Genomic DNA, 22,390 nt, shown 5'->3' with positions numbered 1-22,390 from the left:
ACGATAAAATTTCTATCATTTATTTCGTGCACTTACAGGTAATTAATTTTACTATCACTATAATTTTTTGTCGAACTTATGTCAGAAAAAAACATGTTTGAATTTTAAGGATAAATCTTACATTACAATGTATAGATAAACAACGTTCAATTTTTTATAAAATCATGGAAGTTGTCAACAATCGAAGAGAAGTGGTGTTTTTTTTTACATGGTTATGGAGGGACTGGTAAAACTTTCATGTGGAGAACTTTGTCAAGTGCATTATGTTTGGGGGAAATTTTTTTATTATTGTTGCTTCAAGAACAACACACTCAAATTTCAAAATACCCGTGTTAACACTTGAAGTTCAAAATACCCGTATCAACACTTGACAACTCTAATTGCAACATTGAGAAAGACAATGTACATTCACAGTTATTGGAAGCAACTGATTAGATAATATGGAATGAATCACCTATGTGTCATAAAAACTTCTTTGAGGCTTTGGATAAAACCCTTAAAGATGTCATGATATGTCATGGTCTTGAGAATACGATATTTGGTGGCAAAGTAGTTGTTTTTGGAGGCGATTTTAGATAGATTCTACAAGTTGTTTCGAGAGGAGGCCGTTCTGATATTTTCCATGCTTCAATTAGCTCATCTTATGTATGGGACTATTGTCAGATTTTAACTCTAACAAAAAATATGGGTTTCAGCAAGGATCACAGAATACAAGTTCTGCAGAGCTAGCCGGGTTCTCAAAATGGATTTTAAATGTTAGGGATGGTAAGATTTGTGAATTAAATGATGGTTTGGTAGATATAGAAGTTCCTCAAAAAATATTAATATCATGTTTTAAGGATCCTATAAGGGCAATTGTTGATAGCACATATCTCAATCTGCTGGAAAATTACAAAAAGGAAGAATTCTTACAATGTAGAGTTATTCTTGCTTCAACCATTGAAGTAGTGGACAAAATCAATCATTATGTATTAAACTTCATTCCATGTAAAAAGCGTTAACTTGCATTAATTTATGCATATTACAATATTATATATATATATATATATATATATATATATATATATATATATATATATATATATATATATATATATATATATATATATATATATATATATATATATATATATATATATATATCAGGTCTAACTCGGGAATTTCTTAGTTCTTTGAGAAAACCAGGTCTACCAAATCATAGTATCAAATTGAAAGTTGGAATCCCTATTATGCTAGTGAGAAATTTGGACCAGACTGAAGGGTTATGCAATAGAACAAGATTAATTGTGACAAGGTTAGCAAATCACGCCATTGAGGCAAAAAATATGTTTGGAGAGAATATTGGTAACATAATTTACATTCCCTGAATGTCTACGTCACCTCTTGATTCACCATGGTCATTCAAGTTGATTAGGAGACAATTTCCGATCATTGTTTCATATGCAATGATAATAAATAAGTCTTAAGGTCAATAACTTGATAGTGTGGAATTGTATTTGCCTACACCTGTTTTTAGTCATGGCAAATTGTATGTTGCAATTTCAAGAGTTAAGAGCAAAAGTGATTTGAAAATCTTAATACATGACAATGAGAGAATGCATCATGTTTGACTACTACAAATGTTGTTTACAAGGAGGTCTTCCAATCACTTTGTTAGTTGGTAAACGACTTTTTCTTTTTCTTTTATGCTACAAATTAAATCTACATCTTTTTCTTTGTTAGTTGTTAAAATTTGTTAGTTGGCATACTTGATTGGTATCATATGGATATCTTTGATCGTTGGTATGAGAATCAAATGGTTTGATTTTACAACATATTTTAGTTTATGCTTGATAGTGCATTTTGCATATTCGAAAAAGCACTATACACTTTAACATATTTCTTCATGTTGTTGTAGGATGGAACAAGTTGTTATAAGCTTTGATATTACTGCAATGATGAAGTTCAAGGTTTTACTGTTTAGTTTGAGAGATATTATTGGATAGGTTGACATGTTGCTTTTTGAAGTTGATAATAATTACGTACTATTATATGTTTTATTCATGTTACCTTTGTTTTTTAATGCACTTTTTGGATAATCTATTATAATGTATTAATTTTGAACCACAAATTAGTTTATTGACAACTCATCATCTTTCAGGCTACATCAATTAAAATCTGATGTGACATTCTTTCAAACTTCTCTATATAAATCTTTTATTATTCTTAGTATAATGTGTAACGTTCAATTCATAATTATTTATTTTAAAACACCATTATTTATATTCTACAAATTATTTTTTTATTTTATTTTTTGAACATAAAATACATTATCTAATGTTTTACTCCATAAAAATTATATAAAAATAGATATTTTATAAATAATTTTTTTAAAAATTATGATAAAAAAGAGGATTAAATTACTTAACATAAAATCATTAAATAATACTTTTAAATTGTATTTATAACTTTCAAATAAATAAAACAATCTCACATTATTTCTAAAATATAATTCAATTATAATTGTAGTTACATAATAAAAAATTAAACTTTGAATGTAAAATTAAACAATTATTTTTTAGTGAATTTACATATAAATGTTCTACAATATATTAGTAAATTAAAAATAATTAATATAAAAAGAAAATTTAGTTGAATTAAATCAATGGTATACATAGAAAAATAATGGGATAATGAAACATGCAAAAACAATATTCTTGGATTCATTTCAATACATAATTAATCATCCAAGTCATATAAACATATTCAACAATCATGTCCATTTCACTCTAAAACTATCCAGAATTTATAAAATAGAGAGTTTTATCTTAGCTTTAATCTTAGATTTAATGTTGACGGTGATAATTAGTTATATAGTGTCTGAATTGTTCAAATATGAAATATATTCAATTCATATCATGATAAAAGAAAAATCTTGAAAAAAAACAATAAAAACTACCTAAGTTTTATACATTTATTTCACATTCTTTTTTTTTATAATTTTAATGTCTTATCTTATATTTCCATATTTCAAACACTTTTTTTCATATAAAATTGTACTTTTTAAATACTCTCTCCATCTTATTCTCTTAACTAAAAAACTTTGTATAATAGACAACAAAAATTAATCTAATATAATACTCCCTCCGTTTCTTTTTAAGTGTCGTTTTAGCATAAAGCTCTCCAACCAAGATAAATGAATTGTTATAATTTTTTTCCCATTGTACCCTCATTTTAATCCACCATATACTTTCTCTTTCTAAATAAAATTCATTAATATAAGTACTCATTAAATTATTTACTTCAAATAACTAATTCCATAATTTTCTCCACATAACTCTCTCTCTCTTCCGTTGCATTTTTCAACTACTCCTAAATTTTTGGAATTAATATTGCTTGCTATAGGAATACGTACTGCTTGCATTTTCATTAATGGCTAAAGGAAAACTTATTGCTTATTGTTTCAATGAATGGCTAAAGGAAAACTTTGAATAGGAATGGGAGTTATGTATGGGAATGAGAGTACGTATTAAGAAAGAGAATTTTATGGAAAATGTGGAGTGAGTTATTACATATATTAAGAAAGAAAAATTTATGGAAAATATAAAGTTGAGTTATTTAAATAATAAAGGTATAATTGACAAATTGTAACATTAAAACATCAAAACGACACTTAAATAGGAACAAAAAAAATCTTCTAAAACGACACTTAAAAAGAAACGGAGGGAGTATTAATTAAATAATCCATCTCAATCTCGCGCAAACCTTAATCTAATTTATTATTATTTTTGGGATTTGATGGTTGAATATGAAGATGTGAACCGTGGTCATGAGACACAAATTGCTCCAAACTTAAATCTCTCATTCTCCTTCCCCATTTCTTCTTCATTTCTTCATTTCTAAAACAATTTTTAATTCTTCATTTCTTCTCTCGAACCAAACAAAACAAATCATTTATCATAAAACAATGGTTACTAATTCTTTTTTTTCTCCGACAAACTTCCCATTGCAAGCCAGTGTAGGTTCTAGCTTTGGTGATTATCATTTCGCTCACAATTCTTGAAGCCATAAGATATTGGGTTATATACCCACATTTTATTGTTTTATTTATAACTTTCAAATAGACGAAAAAATATCACATTATTTTTAAAATATAATTTAATTATAATTGTAGTTACATATTAAAAAATTATATTTCGTAGGTAAAATTAAACAATTATTTTTTCAGTCAATTTACATATACATATTCTACAATATATTAATAAATTAAAATAATTAATATGAAAAGAAATTTTAGTTGAATTAAATCAATTATATACATTTAAAATTAATGATATAATGAAACACACAAAAACAATATTTTTGGATTTTTTTCAACCATCATGTTTATTTAACTCTAAAACTACCAAGAATTTACAAAATAGAGAATTCTATCTTAGTTCTAATCTTAAATTTGATTTAATGTCGACTGTGATAATTAGTTACATAGTATTTGAATGGTCCAAATGTGAAATATATTCAATTCATATCATAATAAAAAAAATCTTGAAAATGTTGGATAAGGAAAAAATAAAGCAATAAAAAACTACATAAATTTTATACATTTATTTCACTTTTTTTTTTTTAATTTCAATTTCTTATCTTATATTTCCATAGTTCAAATACTTACTTTTCATGTAAATTATACTTTTTTTTAATACTCTCTCCATCTTATTCTCTTAATTAAAAAAAATTATACTAAACATCAAAAATTAATGTAATCTAACATTAAATAATCAATCTCAATCCCAAACATATCTTAATTTAATTTATTATTAAAATCAATCTCAATCCCGCGCATATCTTAATCTAATTTATTATTAAAATAGATATATATATATATATATATCGTGTCAATCTCTTTATTCACTTATTCCAATTTGGCACAAATGTATAAAACTAAATATTTTAGAAATTAACTCGGACCGGTTGGTTGAACCCTTATAGTACTTATGCAACTTTGTCACCGATATCAAGTTATGTGACTGAGTTATTCAATTTTAATGTATTTGATTCAATCATCGAATTTGACCGTTTAACTTTTGAACCTATGACATTGATGAGTCGATAGTCGAGCCAATTTTAAAGACATCAATAAAAAGACACTTTACATTACATATTCAATTAAACATCAAAATTACCAATTCAATTAACCAAAAGTACACTGATTCAAAATTTAACCAAAATTACATTTAAAAATCAACTATAATTATTTAATGTTAAACACCAATATTATCTTGAATCAAATCATATAAAACTTAGTGCCAAAAAATTCAACATTTTTTACAATACTATAAATCAATATTTGGTTTAATTTTGGAAGACAAAAAGAAATTCTAAAAGTATAAAATTGATTTTAGAATGATTTTGAAGTGTTTGATTCTTCTAAATTATAATTGATTAATACCTCTAAAATTGTTCCACTCAAAATTATAATTTATAGTTTTTGAATTTAAACGTGTTTATTATATTAAAATTTATTGTTCAACTTCCTTTTATATAAAAATATTCAAACATAAATCACTTTACCTCCAATTCACTTTTAATCATAATCAATTATATAAATTTAATTTAGAAGGATCAAACATTTCAATAAAATTAAATCAAATAATATTAAACTTACCATTTTAATTTTTTAACCGGTGTTTCGGGGACATTGATTAGTATTTCCCATAAAATAATAAAATTTATTTATATGATTATAAAAATCAAATATATTAAATTATTAAAACAACATCAAACACTAATAAAATGCTCTTATACAGATGCATGACTTCAATTTGTATGACCTCTAATCTTTGGTGCAATCCGTTGGCTTGAAAGATACCACTTCTTTTTCTAGATCAAACCCAATTAAATAGTTTGATTGTGCAAAATTACCATAAATGCCTCCATCAGCACTATTGTTGGTTATTCCCAAGCAAATAACACCAACTTTTTCTATCTGTGGAATGAAGATTTGGATAGGAGTTAAAACTATATCTGCACCTTCAAAATGAAATGTTAGGTTTGGTCCATTAGGACTAGTGTTTGTACGATAACAAACTTGGTTTCCCAAACTTGGATCATCTCTAATAGGTTGCATTGAAACCCTATTTTTAACTTCATTAACCAATCTTTCATACAAATCATTAGGTAATATAGTTGGTGGTGTCCCTGAATCAATCATCATGTTACCTTTTGCAACAGTCCCTGAAGTTTTAAAGGGTAAATAAGTATTTTCCACGGTAATACCTTCTAATGTAACTAGATATGGTGTCTTGTCTTGTGTGGGAGAAGGAACCATTGGTGTTGTAACCACACCTTGCCCTAATACTTCACTACCTTTTCCAAAACTCAACTTGCTTGAAATGCTAATATCAGTGAGAAATGGAACCAAACACTGAGAAAACTTTAAGCCTCCAAGTAAAGGAGCTAGTTGAGAAACGAATGATACTGGTCCTCTTCCAAGACCAACTATACCCATTTCATGATCATTGAAACCTCCTGTGTTGTTATGTCCGCAACCAAAAAGAATGCCCTTAAGAGAAACAGGTTCATTTGTGTTTGATGTTAGGGTTACTGTCTCTTGTGCAAGAACACCTTTTGTTACGGAAGTACTTGCATAGGCATAGGTGTAATCGCAACGCTTCTCAGGAGAACACTCTTTTGTGTCAAGTTTGTCACACAGAGGAGTATCACATGAGACATTACTGTAAGTCGAAGATTTTAGAGGATTAAACAAAGGATCGATTTGTTTGTAGCACCCTACGCAAGGTTCGCATGAGGTCCACGTAAGGTCACTTCCTGTATCTGCAATACCTGATATTTTCACTGGTGGAGTTCCAATATTGAACTCCATCAGATAATGGCCAATATAGGCGTGTGCAGGTGCAGCTGCAGCATTTGGATTATTTTTAGACGAGGGTTTTCGAAATAATTTAATAGTGAAACCATCGTTTTCGGCTCTAATGGATGAAATGGAAAAAAGATGAAACACTAAAGAAATGATGGCTAGGAAACAATAAAATGATGGAGAAGAAACCATGGTTTCTTGTCTTCTATGTGTGTGTTTGAATAGACGAATCTGGTTCTTATATAGAGAAATGATATTTTAACACGATAACTAAATATGGTTAATATTTGTGTTTCTATGTTGGTCAAATAGTAAAGTGAGCAATCATAGCTAAACCAAATGTGTAGATTTCAAAATACTATATTATTAAGTATTAATTGGGAAAACAGTCATGGCTTAGATGATTTCACTTTGAATTAATAATATTTTTTTTTACCAAATTATATTTTATTATATAAATTTAAAATAAAGTTGTGAATTAACTATTTCCATTTACATAATATTTAATTAGATTTTATAATGATATATTAATATTTTATTACTTTTTTTATAACCCTTGTGTATTCTTTTTGTTAAAAAATAGTTGTATTATTTAAACATCAAATGATAAATATCTATTGGGTAATGCTGACTTCACAAGTTAAAAAACCTAATTATAATAAATTTATATTAATAAAATTACTAAAAAAGTTAATTATATATTTTTATTTAAATCAATGCATAATTTCTATACTGTCTTTTAAAGTAAAGTTGATTTTTTCTTAATCTATTATTATGCTTATGTGGAAACACTCTCACTCTCCCTTTAGCATTTATTCTTATGATATAATCCTTTTTAAGAGGCAGCTATATTTTCACTAACTCTTAAAAGCTTTTTCACTATCATTTATATTATTTTATTATCTATTTAAATAAGTAATTCCATCTATGATAGTTTTGCTATACATAGTCGGTTTCAAGCCCAAATAAAAGAAGAGGGTTGTGTTACGCACTCGGCAATCAACCTAAAACTTTGTCGAATCTCTATGACATGGATCAACTACGAAATAATGTGAATGTTAGGTTGTTTCCTTGGAAACAACATATTGTATGGCTCGAGTACGTTGTCAATAGAGTAAGGGTCGTTGCATCGTCGTCTGGATGCTATGAAAAATAAACAAGAGTTCTCATATTCTCTTGAACTGATGTGAGTAAAGAAGTTAGTTCATGAGAGTAGGATTCGTTTTGGATTATGGAATATAGGCACACTTACTAGGAAATCTATCGAAATAGTGGTCATTATGGTTAGGAGGAAGATCAATTTTATGTGTCTATAAGAAACTAAATGAACATGTGAAAAGCGGAAGAATTAGACAAATCGGGATGTAAGGTTTTGTATACCTGAAAAATTAGATCGAGAAATAGAGTGAGGATTATTGTGGAAAAGGAGTGGGAGAAAGATATTGTGGATGTGAAAAAAATAGGAGGTCGAATCACAACCTTGAAATTTGTAGTAGATCAAGACACCTTTAATGTTATTAGTGCTTATGCACCTTAAGTTAGGTCAGCAGAACACCTTAAAGTAAAGTTTTAAAAGGATTTAGAAGGCTTACTTTAGGATATACCCCAAGGAGAGAATTTTTTCTAAGGGGAGATCTAGACGGTCATGTATAGAGCATAGAAAGAGGTTTTGAGAACGTGCATGAAGGGTATGGTCTAGGGGATATGAATGCAGAGGGTAAATCTATCTTAGAGTTTCTGTCAACTTTGGATCTTACTATAGAAAATACTTGGTTTATGAAAAGAGATGAGCACTTATAAAATTGGGGTGACATGTTCTCAAATAGATTTCTTCCTTATTCGGAAGTCAGATAGTAAGATTTTCTTGGACTACCTAACATAGAGTATTGGTTATGGATGTAAGAATAAATGAGAGATCAAAGAGAAGAAGTCGCATGGGAGAGTCACGTATCAAATAGTGGCATTTGAAGGGTGAAAAACAAGAAAGCTTCCAACACAAGATCTTTGAGGGTGTATTTTCGACAACCACAAGGAGGTGAAAATGATATATGGAATAAAATGTCTCAAGATATTAGAAAAGTGGCTAAATATATGTTTGGAGAATCAAGAGGTTTTTGACCTAGGGGTAAATAATCATGGTGGTGGAATGAAAGTGTTCAGAGTAAAGTTAGAGTAAAAAATGATTGTTTTGAAGAATGGTTTAGGTGTAAAAATGTTGAAACATGTGAAAAGTATAAGAAAGATAAGAATGAGACCAAGAAGTCGGTGAGTTAAGCAATAACCTAAGCTTTTGACGGATTATATCAATCTTTAGGAACCAAAGAGGGAGAAAAAGAATATATATATATATATATATATATATATATATATATATATATATATATATAGAGAGAGAGAGAGAGAGAGAGAGAGAGAGAGAGAGAGAGAGAGAGAGAGAGAGAGAGAGAGAGAGACTTTCTAAGTGAAGAGAAAGAAAAATAAGAGATTTGAATCAAGTGAAATGTGTTAAGATGAAGAAGTTAAAGTTTTGCTTCAAGAAAAAGATATAAAGGATAGGTGAAAGACATATTTAAATATTTTATTTGATGAAGGATATGATATATCACCGGACTCTAGCAGACACGACATTAGAGAAGAGGACCAAAATTATAATTACTACCGTCGAATTCAGAAACAAGAGGTAAAGAAACATTGAAAAGGATGAGTAAAGTAAGGTGGTTGGACCAGACAATATATCTATTGATATATGGAAAATTCTTTGAGAGAGAGGTATTGAATGGTTCACCAAACTCTTTAATGGAATGATGAGGTCAAAGAAAATATCGGATGAATGGAGAATAAGCATTTTAGTTCTAATCTATAAGAACAAGGGGGATATAAAAAATTGTGCAAATTATAGAGGGATTAAACTTATGAGTATTACCATGAAGTTATGGGAAAGAATTATTGAACGAAGACTAAGAAAAGAGACTTAAGTCACTAAGAATCGACTTGGTTTTATGTCGGGAAGGTCGACTATGAAAGCGATCTATTTACTATGATATAAATGACGTCGGTGGAAAGATTCTTGATAGTTTCAGGGATGAATGTTTTGAAATTGGGTTTTTTGAAGATGACAATATGTTGCAGCTATAAGTTATGGTTACTTCTTGAGAAAGTTATTTGTGACTATGTTTCTATCAAGTCGCATCAATAGGCCACGTCATGTTTGGGAAAGAACTTGGAGCATGCTATGTGACATTATTCTCTATCAACAAAGAAACAAGACAAGTAGTAGAGATAATTGTGTATTTAAGTATTTTTGAAAATAAACTATTTTAAATGGCATGAAGTCAAGTAACATAGGTTTTTGTTACTATTCTAATGCAGCCACAACTTAATTAAAGTTAAATATGTCTATAACTTATAGATATCCAAACCCATTATAATGCAGCCACAAGTCAAATATGTTAGTATATTTTATAATTTAATTCATAACATGCTACTATATTTTTTATGTTTGGTTCAATATGTTGCTACTATTTCTTTTGTTATAAAAACTTATTAAGATCAAAAGCCATTCAATTTCAGCCGCAAGTTGGATATAGCAACTCATCTGTTACAAACAGTGGGATAATGTCGTTGTTTACTGAGTTCCACTAAGAAAATCATATATATATATATATATATATATATATATATATATATATATATATATATATATATATATATATATATATATATATATATATATATATATATATATGTAATGAATGGTGTTTAAATGAAGTGTTGATTCATTTATATTTAGACATATTTGCAGTTGGTAGAGGATGAGATAAAAAAAACCTAACACTTATTGAAATTGAGAATTTGTTGCACGCAAATCGAATAAGTTTGCATGAATTTAAAGGTATGCCTTATCCAGATTCATATGTCACAAGGAACATTGGTAATAGACTGGTTCATGACTAACTGGATTACAATGTTGATATCGAACGATAAAATTTCCATCATTTATTTCGTGCACTTACAGGTAATTAATTTTACTATCACTATAATTTTTTGTCGAACTTATGTCAGAAAAAAACATGTTTGAATTTTAAGGATAAATCTTACATTACAATGTATAGATAAACAACGTTCAATTTTTTATAAAATCATGGAAGTTGTCAACAATCAAAGAGAAGTGGTGTTTTTTTTTACATAGTTATGGAGGGACGGGTAAAACTTTCATGTGGAGAACTTTGTCAAGTGCATTATGTTTGGGGAAAAAATTGTTATTATTGTTGCTTCAAGAACAACACACTCAAATTTCAAAATACCCGTGTTAACACTTGAAGTTCAAAATACCCGTATCAACACTTGACAACTCTAATTGCAACATTGAGAAAGACAATGTACATTCACAGTTATTGGAAGCAACTGATTAGATAATATGGAATGAAGCACCTATGTGTCATAAAAACTTCTTTGAGGCTTTGGATAAAACCCTTAAAGATGTCATGATATGTCATGGTCTTGAGAATACGATATTTGGTGGCAAAGTAGTTGTTTTTGGAGGCGATTTTAGATAGATTCTACAAGTTGTTTCGAGAGGAGGCCGTTCTGATATTGTCCATGCTTCAATTAGCTCATCTTATGTACGGGACTATTGTCAGATTTTAACTTTAACAAAAAATATGGATTTCAGCAAGGATCACAGAATACAAGTTCTGCAGAGCTAGCCGGATTCTCAAAATGGATTTTAAATGTTAGGGATGGTAAGATTTGTGAATTAAATGATGGTTTGGTAGATATAGAAGTTCCTCAAAAAATATTAATATCATGTTTTAAGGATCCTATAAGGGCAATTGTTGATAGCACATATCTCAATGTGCTGGAAAATTACAAAAAGGAAGAATTACAATGTAGAGTTATTCTTGCTTCAACCATTGAAGTAGTGGACAAAATCAATCATTATGTATTAAACTTCATTCCATGTAAAAAGCGTTAACTTGCATTAATTTATGCATATTACAATATTATATATATATATATATATATATATATATATATATATATATATATATATATATATATATATATATATATATATATATATATATATATATATATATATATATATATATATATATATATATATCAGATTATGTTTCTAATGTTTTAATGTTTTATTTTTATACAATTTTTAGGAGAAGAGAAAGAGTTCTTGAGTTCCGTTTTAATTGATAGAACGAAAGCAAAAGCTTACAAAGTTCTAACTCGGGAATTTCTTAGTTCTTTGAGAAAACCAGGTCTACCAAATCATAGTATCAAATTGAAAGTTGGAATCCCTATTATGCTAGTGAGAAATTTGGACCAGACTGAAGGGTTATGCAATAGAACAAGATTAATTGTGACAAGGTTAGCAAATCACGCCATTGAGGCAAAAATATGTTTGGAGAGAATATTGGTAACATAATTTACATTCCCTGAATGTCTACGTCACCTCTTGATTCACCATGGTCATTCAAGTTGATTAGGAGACAATTTCCGATCATTGTTTCATATGCAATGATAATAAATAAGTCTTAAGGTCAATAACTTGATAGTGTGGAATTGTATTTGCCTACACCTGTTTTTAGTCATGGCAAATTGTATGTTGCAATTTCAAGAGTTAAGAGCAAAAGTAATTTGAAAATCTTAATACATGACAATGAGAGAATGCATCATGTTTGATTACTACAAATGTTGTTTACAAGGAGGTCTTCCAATCACTTTGTTAGTTGGTAAACGACTTTTTCTTTTTCTTTTATGCTACAAATTAAATCTACATCTTTTTCTTTGTTAGTTGTTAAAATTTGTTAGTTGGCATACTTGATTGGTATCATATGGATATCTTTGATCGTTGGTATGAGAATCAAATGGTTTGATTTTACAACATATTTTAGTTTATGCTTGATAGTGCATTTTGCATATTCGAAAAAGCACTATACACTTTAACATATTTCTTCATGTTGTTGTAGGATGGAAAAAGTTGTTATAAGCTTTGATATTACTATGTTGTTGTAGGATGGAAAAAGTTGTTATAAACTTTGATATTACTGCAATGATGAAGTTCAAGGTTTTACTGTTTAGTTTGAGAGATATTATTGGATAGGATGACATGTTGCTTTTTGAAGTTGATAATAATTACGTACTATTATATCTTCTATTCATGTTACCTTTGTTTTTTAATGCACTTTTTGGATAATCTATTATAATATATTAATTTTGAACCACAAATTAGTTTATTGACAACTCATCATCTTTCAGGCTACATCAATTAAAATCTGATGTGACATTCTTCCAAACTTCTCTATATAAATCTTTTATTATTCTTAGTATAATGTGTAACGTTCAATTCATAATTATTTATTTTAAAACACCATTATTTATATTCTACAAATTATTTTTTGAACATAAAATACATTATCTAATGTTTTACTCTATAAAAATTATATAAAAATAGATATTTTATAAATAATTTTTTTAAAAATTATGATAAAAAAGAGGATTAAATTACTTAACATAAAATCATTAAATAATACTTTTAAATTGTATTTATAACTTTCAAATAAACAAAACAATCTCACATTATTCCTAAAATATAATTCAATTATAATCGTAGTTACATAATAAAAAATTAAACTTTGAATGTAAAATTAAACAATTATTTTTTAGTGAATTTACATATAAATGTTCTACAATATATTAGTAAATTAAAAATAATTAATATAAAAAGAAAATTTAGTTGAATTAAATCAATGGTATACATAGAAAAATAATGGGATAATGAAACATGCAAAAACAATATTCTTGGATTCATTTCAATACATAATTAATCATCCAACTCATATAAACATATTCAACAATCATGTCCATTTCACTCTAAAACTATCAAGAATTTATAAAATAGAGAGTTTTATCTTAGCTCTAATCTTAGATTTAATGTTGACGGTCTGAATTGTTCAAATATGAAATATATTCGATTCATATCATGATAAAAGAAAAATCTTGAAAAAAAACAATAAAAACTACCTAAGTTTTATACATTTATTTCACATTCTTTTTTTATATAATTTTAATGTCTTATCTTATATTTCCATATTTCAAACACTTTTTTTCATATAAAATTGTACTTTTTAAATACTCTCTCCATCTTATTCTCTTAACTAAAAAACTTTGTATAATAGACAACAAAAATTAATCTAATATAATATTAATTAAATAATCCATCTCAATCCCGCGTCGCACAAACCTTAATCTAATTTATTACAAACCTTAATCTAATTTATTATTATTTTTGGGATTTGATGGTTGAATATGAAGATGTGAATGAACCGTGGTCATGAGACACAAATTGCTACAAACTTAAATCTCTCATTCTCCTTCCCCATTTCTTCTTCATTTCTTCATTTCTAAAACAATTTTTAATTCTTCATTTCTTCTCTCGAACCAAACAAAACAAATCATTTCTCTCGAACCAAACAAAACAAATCATTTATCATAAAACAATGGTTACTAATTCTTTTTTTCCTCCTACAAACTTCCCATTGCAAGCCAGTGTAGGTTCTAGCTTTGGTGATTATCATTTCGCTCACAATTCTTGAAGCCATAAGATATTGGGTTATATACCCACATTTTATTGTTTTATTTATAACTTTCAAATAGACGAAAAAATATCACATTATTTTTAAAATATAATTTAATTATAATTGTAGTTACATATTAAAAAATTATATTTCGTAGGTAAAATTAAACAATTATTTTTTCAGTCAATTTACATATACATATTCTACAATATATTAATAAATTAAAATAATTAATATAAAAAGAAATTTTAGTTGAATTAAATCAATTATATACATTAAAATTAATGATATAATGAAACACACAAAAACAATATTTTTGGATTTATTTCAACCATCATGTTTATTTAACTCTAAAACTACCAAGAATTTACAAAATAGAGAATTCTATCTTAGTTCTAATCTTAAATTTGATTTAATGTCTACTGTGATAATTAGTTACATAGTATTTGAATGGTCCAAATGTGAAATATATTCAATTCATATCATAATAAAAAAAATCTTGAAAATATTGGATAAGGAAAAAATAAAGCAATAAAAAAACTACATAAATTTTATACATTTATTTCACTCTTTTTTTTAATTTCAATTTCTTATCTTATATTTCCATAGTTCAAATACTTACTTTTCATGTAAATTATACTTTTTTTAATACTCTCTCCATCTTATTCTCTTAATTAAAAAAAGTTATACTAAACATCAAAAATTAATGTAATCTAACATTAAATAATCAATCTCAATCCCACTCATATCTTAATCTAATTTATTATTAAAATATATATATATATATATATATATATATATATATATATATATATATATATATATATATATATATATATATATATATATATATATATATATATATATATATATATATATATATATATTATAATATATATATATATATATATATATATATAATATATATATATATATATATATATATATATATATATCGTATCAATCTCTTTATTCACTTATGCTAATTTGGCACAAATATATAAAACTAAATATTTTAGAAATTAACTCGGACCGGTTGGTTGAACCCTTATAGTACTTATGCAACTTTGTCACCGATATCAAGTTATGTGACTGAGTTATTCAATTTTAATGTATTTGATTCAATCATCGAATTTGACCGTTTAACTTTTGAACCTATGACATTGATGAGTCGATAGTCGAGCCAATTTTAAAGACATCAATAAAAAGACACTTTACATTACATATTCAATTAAACATCAAAATTACCAATTCAATTAACCAAAAGTACACTGATTCAAAATTTAACCAAAATTACATTTAAAAATCAACTATAATTATTTAATGTTAAACACCAATATTATCTTGAATCAAATCATATAAAACTTAGTGCCAAAAAATTCAACATTTTTTACAATACTATAAATCAATATTTGGTTTAATTTTGGAAGAGAAAAAGAAATTCTAAAAGTATAAAACTGATTTTAGAATGATTTTGAAGGGTTTGATTCTTCTAAATTATAATTGATTAATACCTCTAAAATTGTTCCACTCAAAATTATAATTTATAGTTTTTGAATTTAAACGTGTTTATTATATTAAAATTTATTGTTCAACTTCCTTTTATATAAAAGTATTCAAATATAAATTAGTTTACATCCATTCCACTTTTAATCATAATCAATTATACAAATTTAATTTAAAAGAATCAAACATTTAAATAAAACTAAATCAAATGATATTAAACTTACCATTTTAATTTTTTAACCAGTGTTTCGGGGACATTGATTAGTATTTCCCATAAAATAATAAAATTTATTTATATGATTATAAAAATCAAATATATTAAATTATTAAAACAACATCAAACACTAATAAAATGCTCTTATACAGATGCATGACTTCAATTTGTATGACCTCTAATCTTTGGTGCAATCCGTTGGCTTGAAAGATACCACTTCTTTTTCTAGATCAAACCCAATTAAATAGTTTGATTGTGCAAAATTACCATAAATGCCTCCATCAGCACTATTGTTGGTTATTCCCAAGCAAATAACACCAACTTTTTCTATCTGTGGAATGAAGATTTGGATAGGAGTTAAAACTATATCTGCACCTTCAAAATGAAATGTTAGGTTTGGTCCATTAGGACTAGTGTTTGTACGATAACAAACTTGGTTTCCCAAACTTGGATCATCTGTAATAGGTTGCATTGAAACCCTAATTTTAACTTCATTAGCCAATCTTTCATACAAATCATTAGGTAATATAGTTGGTGGTGTCCCTGAATCAATCATCATGTTACCTTTTGCAACAGTCCCTGAAGTTTTAAAGGGTAAATAAGTATTTTCCACGGTAATACCTTCTAACGTAACTAAATATGGTGTCTTGTCTTGTGTGGGAGAAGGAACCATTGGTGTTGTAACCACACCTTGTCCTAATACTTCACTACCTTTTCCAAAACTCAACTTGCTTGAAATGCTAATATCAGTGAGAAATGGAACCAAACACTGAGAAAACTTTAAGCCTCCAAGTAAAGGAGCTAGTTGAGAAACGAATGATACTGGTCCTCTTCCAAGACCAACTATACCCATTTCATGATCGTTGAAACCTCCTGTGTTGTTATGTCCACAACCAAAAAGAATACCCTCAAGAGAAACAGGTTCATTTGTGTTTGATGTTAAGGTAACTGTTTCTTGTGCAAGAACACCTTTTGTTACGGAAGTACTTGCATAGGCATAGGTGTAATCGCAACGCTTCTCAGGAGAACACTCTTTTGTGTCAAGTTTGGCACACAGAGGAGTATCACATGAGACATTACTGTAAGTGGAAGATTTTAGAGGATTAAACAAAGGATCGATTTGTTTGTAGCACCCTACGCAAGGTTCGCATGAGGTCCATGTAAGGTCACTTCCTGTATCTGCAATACCTGATATTTTCACTGGTGGAGTTCCAATATTGAACTCCATCAGATAATGGCCAATATAGGCGTGTGCAGGTGCAGCTGCAGCATTTGGATTATTTTTAGACGAGGGTTTTCGAAATAATTTAACAGTGAAACCATCGTTTTCGGCTGTAATGGATGAAATGGAAAAAAGATGAAACACTAAAGAAATGATGGCTAGGAAAGAATAAAATGATGGAGAAGAAACCATGGTTTCTTGTCTTCTATGTGTGTGTTTGAATAGACGAATCTGGTTCTTATATAGAGAAATGATATTTTAACATAATAACTAAATATGGTTAATATTTGTGTTTTTATGTTGGTCAAATAGTAAAATGAGCAATCATAGCTAAACCAAATATGTAGATTTCAAAATACTATATTATTAAGTATTAATTTGGAAAACAGTCATGGCTTAGATGATTTCACTTTGAATTAGTAATATTTTTTTTACCAAATTATATTTTATTATATAAATTTAAAATAAAGTTGTGAATTAACTATTTCCATTTACATAATATTTAATTAGATTTTATAATGATATATTAATATTTTATTACTTTTTTTATAACCCTTGTGTATTCTTTTTGTTAAAAAATAGTTGTATTATTTAAACATCAAAAGATAAATATCTATTGGTAATGCTGACTTAAGTTAAAAAAACCTAATTATAATAAATTTATATTAAAAAAATTACTAAAAAAGTTAATTATATATTTTTATTTAAATCAATGCATAATTTCTATACTGTCTTTTAAAGTAAAGTTGATTTTTTCTTAATCTATTATTAGGCTTATGTGGAAACACTCTCACTCTCCCTTTAGCATTTATTCTTATGATATAATCCTTTTTAAGAGGCAGCTATATTTTCACTAACTCTTAAAAGCTTTTTCATTATCATTTATATTTTATTATCTATTTAAATAAGTAATTCCATCTATGATAGTTTTGCTATCATAGTCGGTTCCAAGCCCAACTAAAAGAAGAGGGTTGTGTTACGCAATCGACAATCAACCTAAAACTTTGTCGAATCTCTATGACATGGATCAACTACGAAATAATGTGAATGTTAGGTTGTTTCCTTGGAAACAACATATTGTATGGCTCGAGTACGTTGTCAATAGAGTAAGGGTCGTTGCATCGTCGTCTGGATGCTATGAAAAATAAACAAGAGTTCTCATATTCTCTTGAACTGATGTGAGTAAAGAAGTTAGTTCATGAGAGTAGGATTCGTTTTGGATTATGGAATATAGGCACACTTACTAGGAAATCTATCGAAATAGTGGTCATTATGATTAGGAGGAAGATCAATTTTATGTGTCTATAAGAAACTAAATGAACATGTGAAAAGCGGAAGAATTAGACAAATCGGGATGTAAGGTTTTGTATACCTGAAAAATTAGATCGAGAAATAGAGTGGGGATTATTGTGGAAAAGGAGTGGGAGAAAGATATTGTGGATGTGAAAAAAATAGGAGGTCGAATCACAACCTTGAAATTTGTAGTAGATCAAGACACCTTTAATGTTATTAGTGCTTATGCACCTTAAGTTAGGTCAGCAGAACACCTTAAAGTAAAGTTTTAAAAGGATTTAGAAGGCTTACTTTAGGATATACCCCAAGGAGAGAAGTTTTTCTAGGGGGAGATCTAGACGGTCATGTATAGAGCATAGAAAGAGGTTTTGAGAACGTGCATGAAGGGTATGGTCTAGGGGATATGAATGCAGAGGGTAAATCTATCTTAGAGTTTCTGTCAACTTTGGATCTTACTATAGAAAATACTTGGTTTATGAAAAGAGATGAGCACTTATAAAATTGGGGTGACATGTTCTCAAATAGATTTCTTCCTTATTCGGAAGTCAGATAGTAAGATTTTCTTGGACTACCTAACATAGAGTATTGGTTATGGATGTAAGAATAAATGGGAGATCAAAGAGAAGAAGTCGCATGGGAGAGTCACGTATCAAATAGTGGCATTTGAAGGGTGAAAAACAAGAAAGCTTCCAACACAAGATCTTTGAGGGTGTATTTTCGACAACCACAAGGAGGTGAAAATGATATATGGAATAAAATGTCTCAAGATATTAGAAAAGTGGCTAAATATATGTTTGGAGAATCAAGAGGTTTTTGACCTAGGGGTAAATAATCATGGTGGTGGAATGAAAGTGTTCAGAGTAAAGTTAGAGTAAAAATGATTGTTTTGAAGAATGGTTTAGGTGTAAAAATGTTGAAACATGTGAAAAGTATAAGAAAGATAAGAATGAGACCAAGAAGTCGGTGAGTTAAGCAATAACCTAAGCTTTTGACGGATTATATCAATCTTTAGGAACCAAAGAGGGAGAAAAAGAATATATATATATATATATATATATATATATATATATATATATATATATATATATATATATATATATATATATATATATATATATATATATATATATATATATATATATATATATATATATATATATATATATATATATATATATATATATATATATAATATATATATAGAGAGAGAGAGAGAGAGAGAGAGAGAGAGAGAGAGAGAGAGAGAGAGAGAGAGAGAGAGAGAGAGCGAGAGAGAGAGCGAGAGAGAGAGAGAGAGAGAGAGAGAGAGAGAGAGAGAGAGAGAGAGAGAGAGAGAGAGAGAGAGAGAGAGAGAGAGAGAGAGAGAGACTTTCTAAGTGAAGAGAAAGAAAAATAAGAGATTTGAATCAAGTGAAATGTGTTAAGATGAAGAAGGTAAAGTTTTGCTTCAAGAAAAAGATATAAAGGATAGGTGAAAGACATATTTAAATATTTTATTTGATGAAGGATATGATATATCACCGGACTCTAGCAGACACGACATTAGAGAAGAGGACCAAAATTATAATTACTACCGTCGAATTCAGAAACAAGAGGTAAAGAAACATTGAAAAGGATGAGTAAAGTAAGGTGGTTGGACCAGACAATATATCTATTGATATATGGAAAATTCTTTGAGAGAGAGGTATTGAATGGTTCACCAAACTCTTTAATGGAATGATGAGGTCAAAGAAAATATCGGATGAATGGAGAATAAGCATTTTAGTTCTAATCTATAAGAACAAGGGGGATATAAAAAATTGTGCAAATTATAGAGGGATTAAACTTATGAGTATTACCATGAAGTTATGGGAAAGAATTATTGAACGAAGACTAAGAAAAGAGACTTAAGTCACTAAGAATCGACTTGGTTTTATGTCGGGAAGGTCGACTATGAAAGCGATCTATTTACTATGAGACATGATGGAGTAGTATCAGATGAACCAACAAGACTTGTACTTAATTTTTATTTACTTAGAGAAGACTGGTGTTTAGTAATAAAAAAGTAAGTATTTTATTATCGTATTCACATGGACTAGTGAGATTTTAATGTTGTTCAAAAGTTAATATAATTTTAAGTAGAGAATCATAACATTGTTTGATTGCAAAAGTAACAGAATGTAAAAACGGTAATTGATAAATTTTCAAATATATGATATCTTGTTGAGATTAGGTTTCATCCACCAATTGCGTATGTAGTTTATTAATTAGTTATACATAACCTATTTATACATCAGTCCATCATACACCGATCATAAATAGTGTTCATGTCTAAACTCCTAATGAGAGTTCAACCATATTGTCTAATCGGTGATTTTCCAATCTATTAAACAATAAGGTAGCATTAAAAATTGATGCTTAATGTGAATGCTTAACCCTAAATCTATGTCTAGAATTCAGGGTTTAAAACAGATGATTATCTTAGATCAAGATTCAAACAATATTTCTCAATATCAATTCCAATATATAAATTTAACTGTAAAACAAAGATAACATCGATAATCATGAATAACTAGATTATATAAAGTTATGATCAATAAACATACATATGGTATTGATGAACTACATTCGATCCCAACAAGAAACAGAATTATCTACTCATTGTTATGGTAGCTTGATACAAAAGATAAGAAATAAGATGAATGAACATCAATGACGATTCCCCGATGATTGATGTGTATCCAGCTCGTCCTTCAAATGTTACTCTTTCTATGTTTCTGTCTCTCAGTACTTTCTCTAAAAAATGTGCCAACCCCCTAAAAATCTCAATTGAAGCCAATTTATAGTTTTCTGGTTTTGTTGATCTCGCTTAGCGAGACAAGGCTCGCTAAGAGATCCTTCCTTTCTTCAATTTGAATTCTTCCCAAACCACATTTGTCAAACCGTTTGTCCTTGCTTAGCGAGATATAGCTCTCAAAGTGAGCTTTCTGGCTTGCTCTTTGTTGGGTCTCGCTGGAGCGAAATTGCTACTTTTTGAATCTGCAAACTTTCTACCAGGCCTCGTTGGATGCTCGTTGGAGCTCACTTAAGGGAGAATGGGGATTTTTGGATCTTCAAAATTTCTTCCGAGCCTCGCTGGATGTTCGCTGGAGCTCGCTTAGCTAGAGCTTGTTGAGTGCTCGTTGTAGCGAGTTTTATAAGGCTTTGTTTTTTGCTTTATTGCTCAAACTTTTTCCATTAGCATCAAAACCTACAAAAGGTTTACCATTTAGCAACAATATGCATAGATCTCCCTTTATCTATACAAAACACAACTTTCATCAATAATTGGGGTTTTTGATATTGGAAACTTGTAAACCAAGTTAATTAGTGCTCCAATTCTCTTTGTTCATTACTCATAACTTTCCACTTATCAACTCTCCCCAACTTAGAAATTTATTTGTCCTCAAATCAAAGTCTTTTAAAGCAATTAAAAATGCATGAGTAGATGTACTATGTTTCCATGATCAACAAATTTTCAAACAAAAGATGGACAAGTATGGTTCGAAGGTAAGGTGCACGTGTAAGTCTTATGTTCATCACTCTCATAGAATCGAATCATGAATATGAAACAATTTATATACATAAAGTTCATGTCATACATTCCAAGGCAATGACACATCTTAACTTGAAACACACCTAACACACTTCCTTTTAAGGAAACAAGGAATTGAAAAAGATGTGGTATT

At 28.2% G+C, this 22,390-nt stretch overlaps 2 protein-coding genes across 2 annotated transcripts; both read right to left on the bottom strand.

The window, feature by feature from the left end:
* Positions 1–5,754: 5,754 nt before the first annotated feature.
* On the bottom strand, positions 5,755–7,060 carry LOC127120867 (aspartic proteinase CDR1-like). The gene has a single exon (XM_051051446.1). The coding sequence runs from the start codon at positions 7,043–7,045 to the stop codon at positions 5,810–5,812; it is 1,236 nt and encodes a 411-aa protein (XP_050907403.1). The 5' UTR covers positions 7,046–7,060; the 3' UTR covers positions 5,755–5,809.
* Positions 7,061–16,291: 9,231 nt separating this feature from the next.
* On the bottom strand, positions 16,292–17,597 carry LOC127120866 (aspartic proteinase CDR1-like). The gene has a single exon (XM_051051445.1). It carries the CDS (start codon positions 17,580–17,582, stop codon positions 16,347–16,349), a length of 1,236 nt encoding a protein of 411 aa, XP_050907402.1. The 5' UTR covers positions 17,583–17,597; the 3' UTR covers positions 16,292–16,346.
* Between the last annotated feature and the right edge of the window lie 4,793 nt (positions 17,598–22,390).

The sequence above is a fragment of the Lathyrus oleraceus genome, chromosome 2 (assembly GCF_024323335.1).
Source record: "Lathyrus oleraceus cultivar Zhongwan6 chromosome 2, CAAS_Psat_ZW6_1.0, whole genome shotgun sequence".
NCBI lineage: Eukaryota > Viridiplantae > Streptophyta > Magnoliopsida > Fabales > Fabaceae > Lathyrus > Lathyrus oleraceus.
The sequence above is the reverse complement of the archived record's forward strand: the minus strand, read 5'-3'. Positions and strand labels throughout refer to the sequence as shown.

Coding starts and splice junctions, on each gene's coding strand:
- LOC127120867 (XM_051051446.1), bottom strand. CDS start 7,045: ATGGTTTCTTCTCCATCATTTTATTGTTTCCTAGCCATCATTTCTTTA.
- LOC127120866 (XM_051051445.1), bottom strand. CDS start 17,582: ATGGTTTCTTCTCCATCATTTTATTCTTTCCTAGCCATCATTTCTTTA.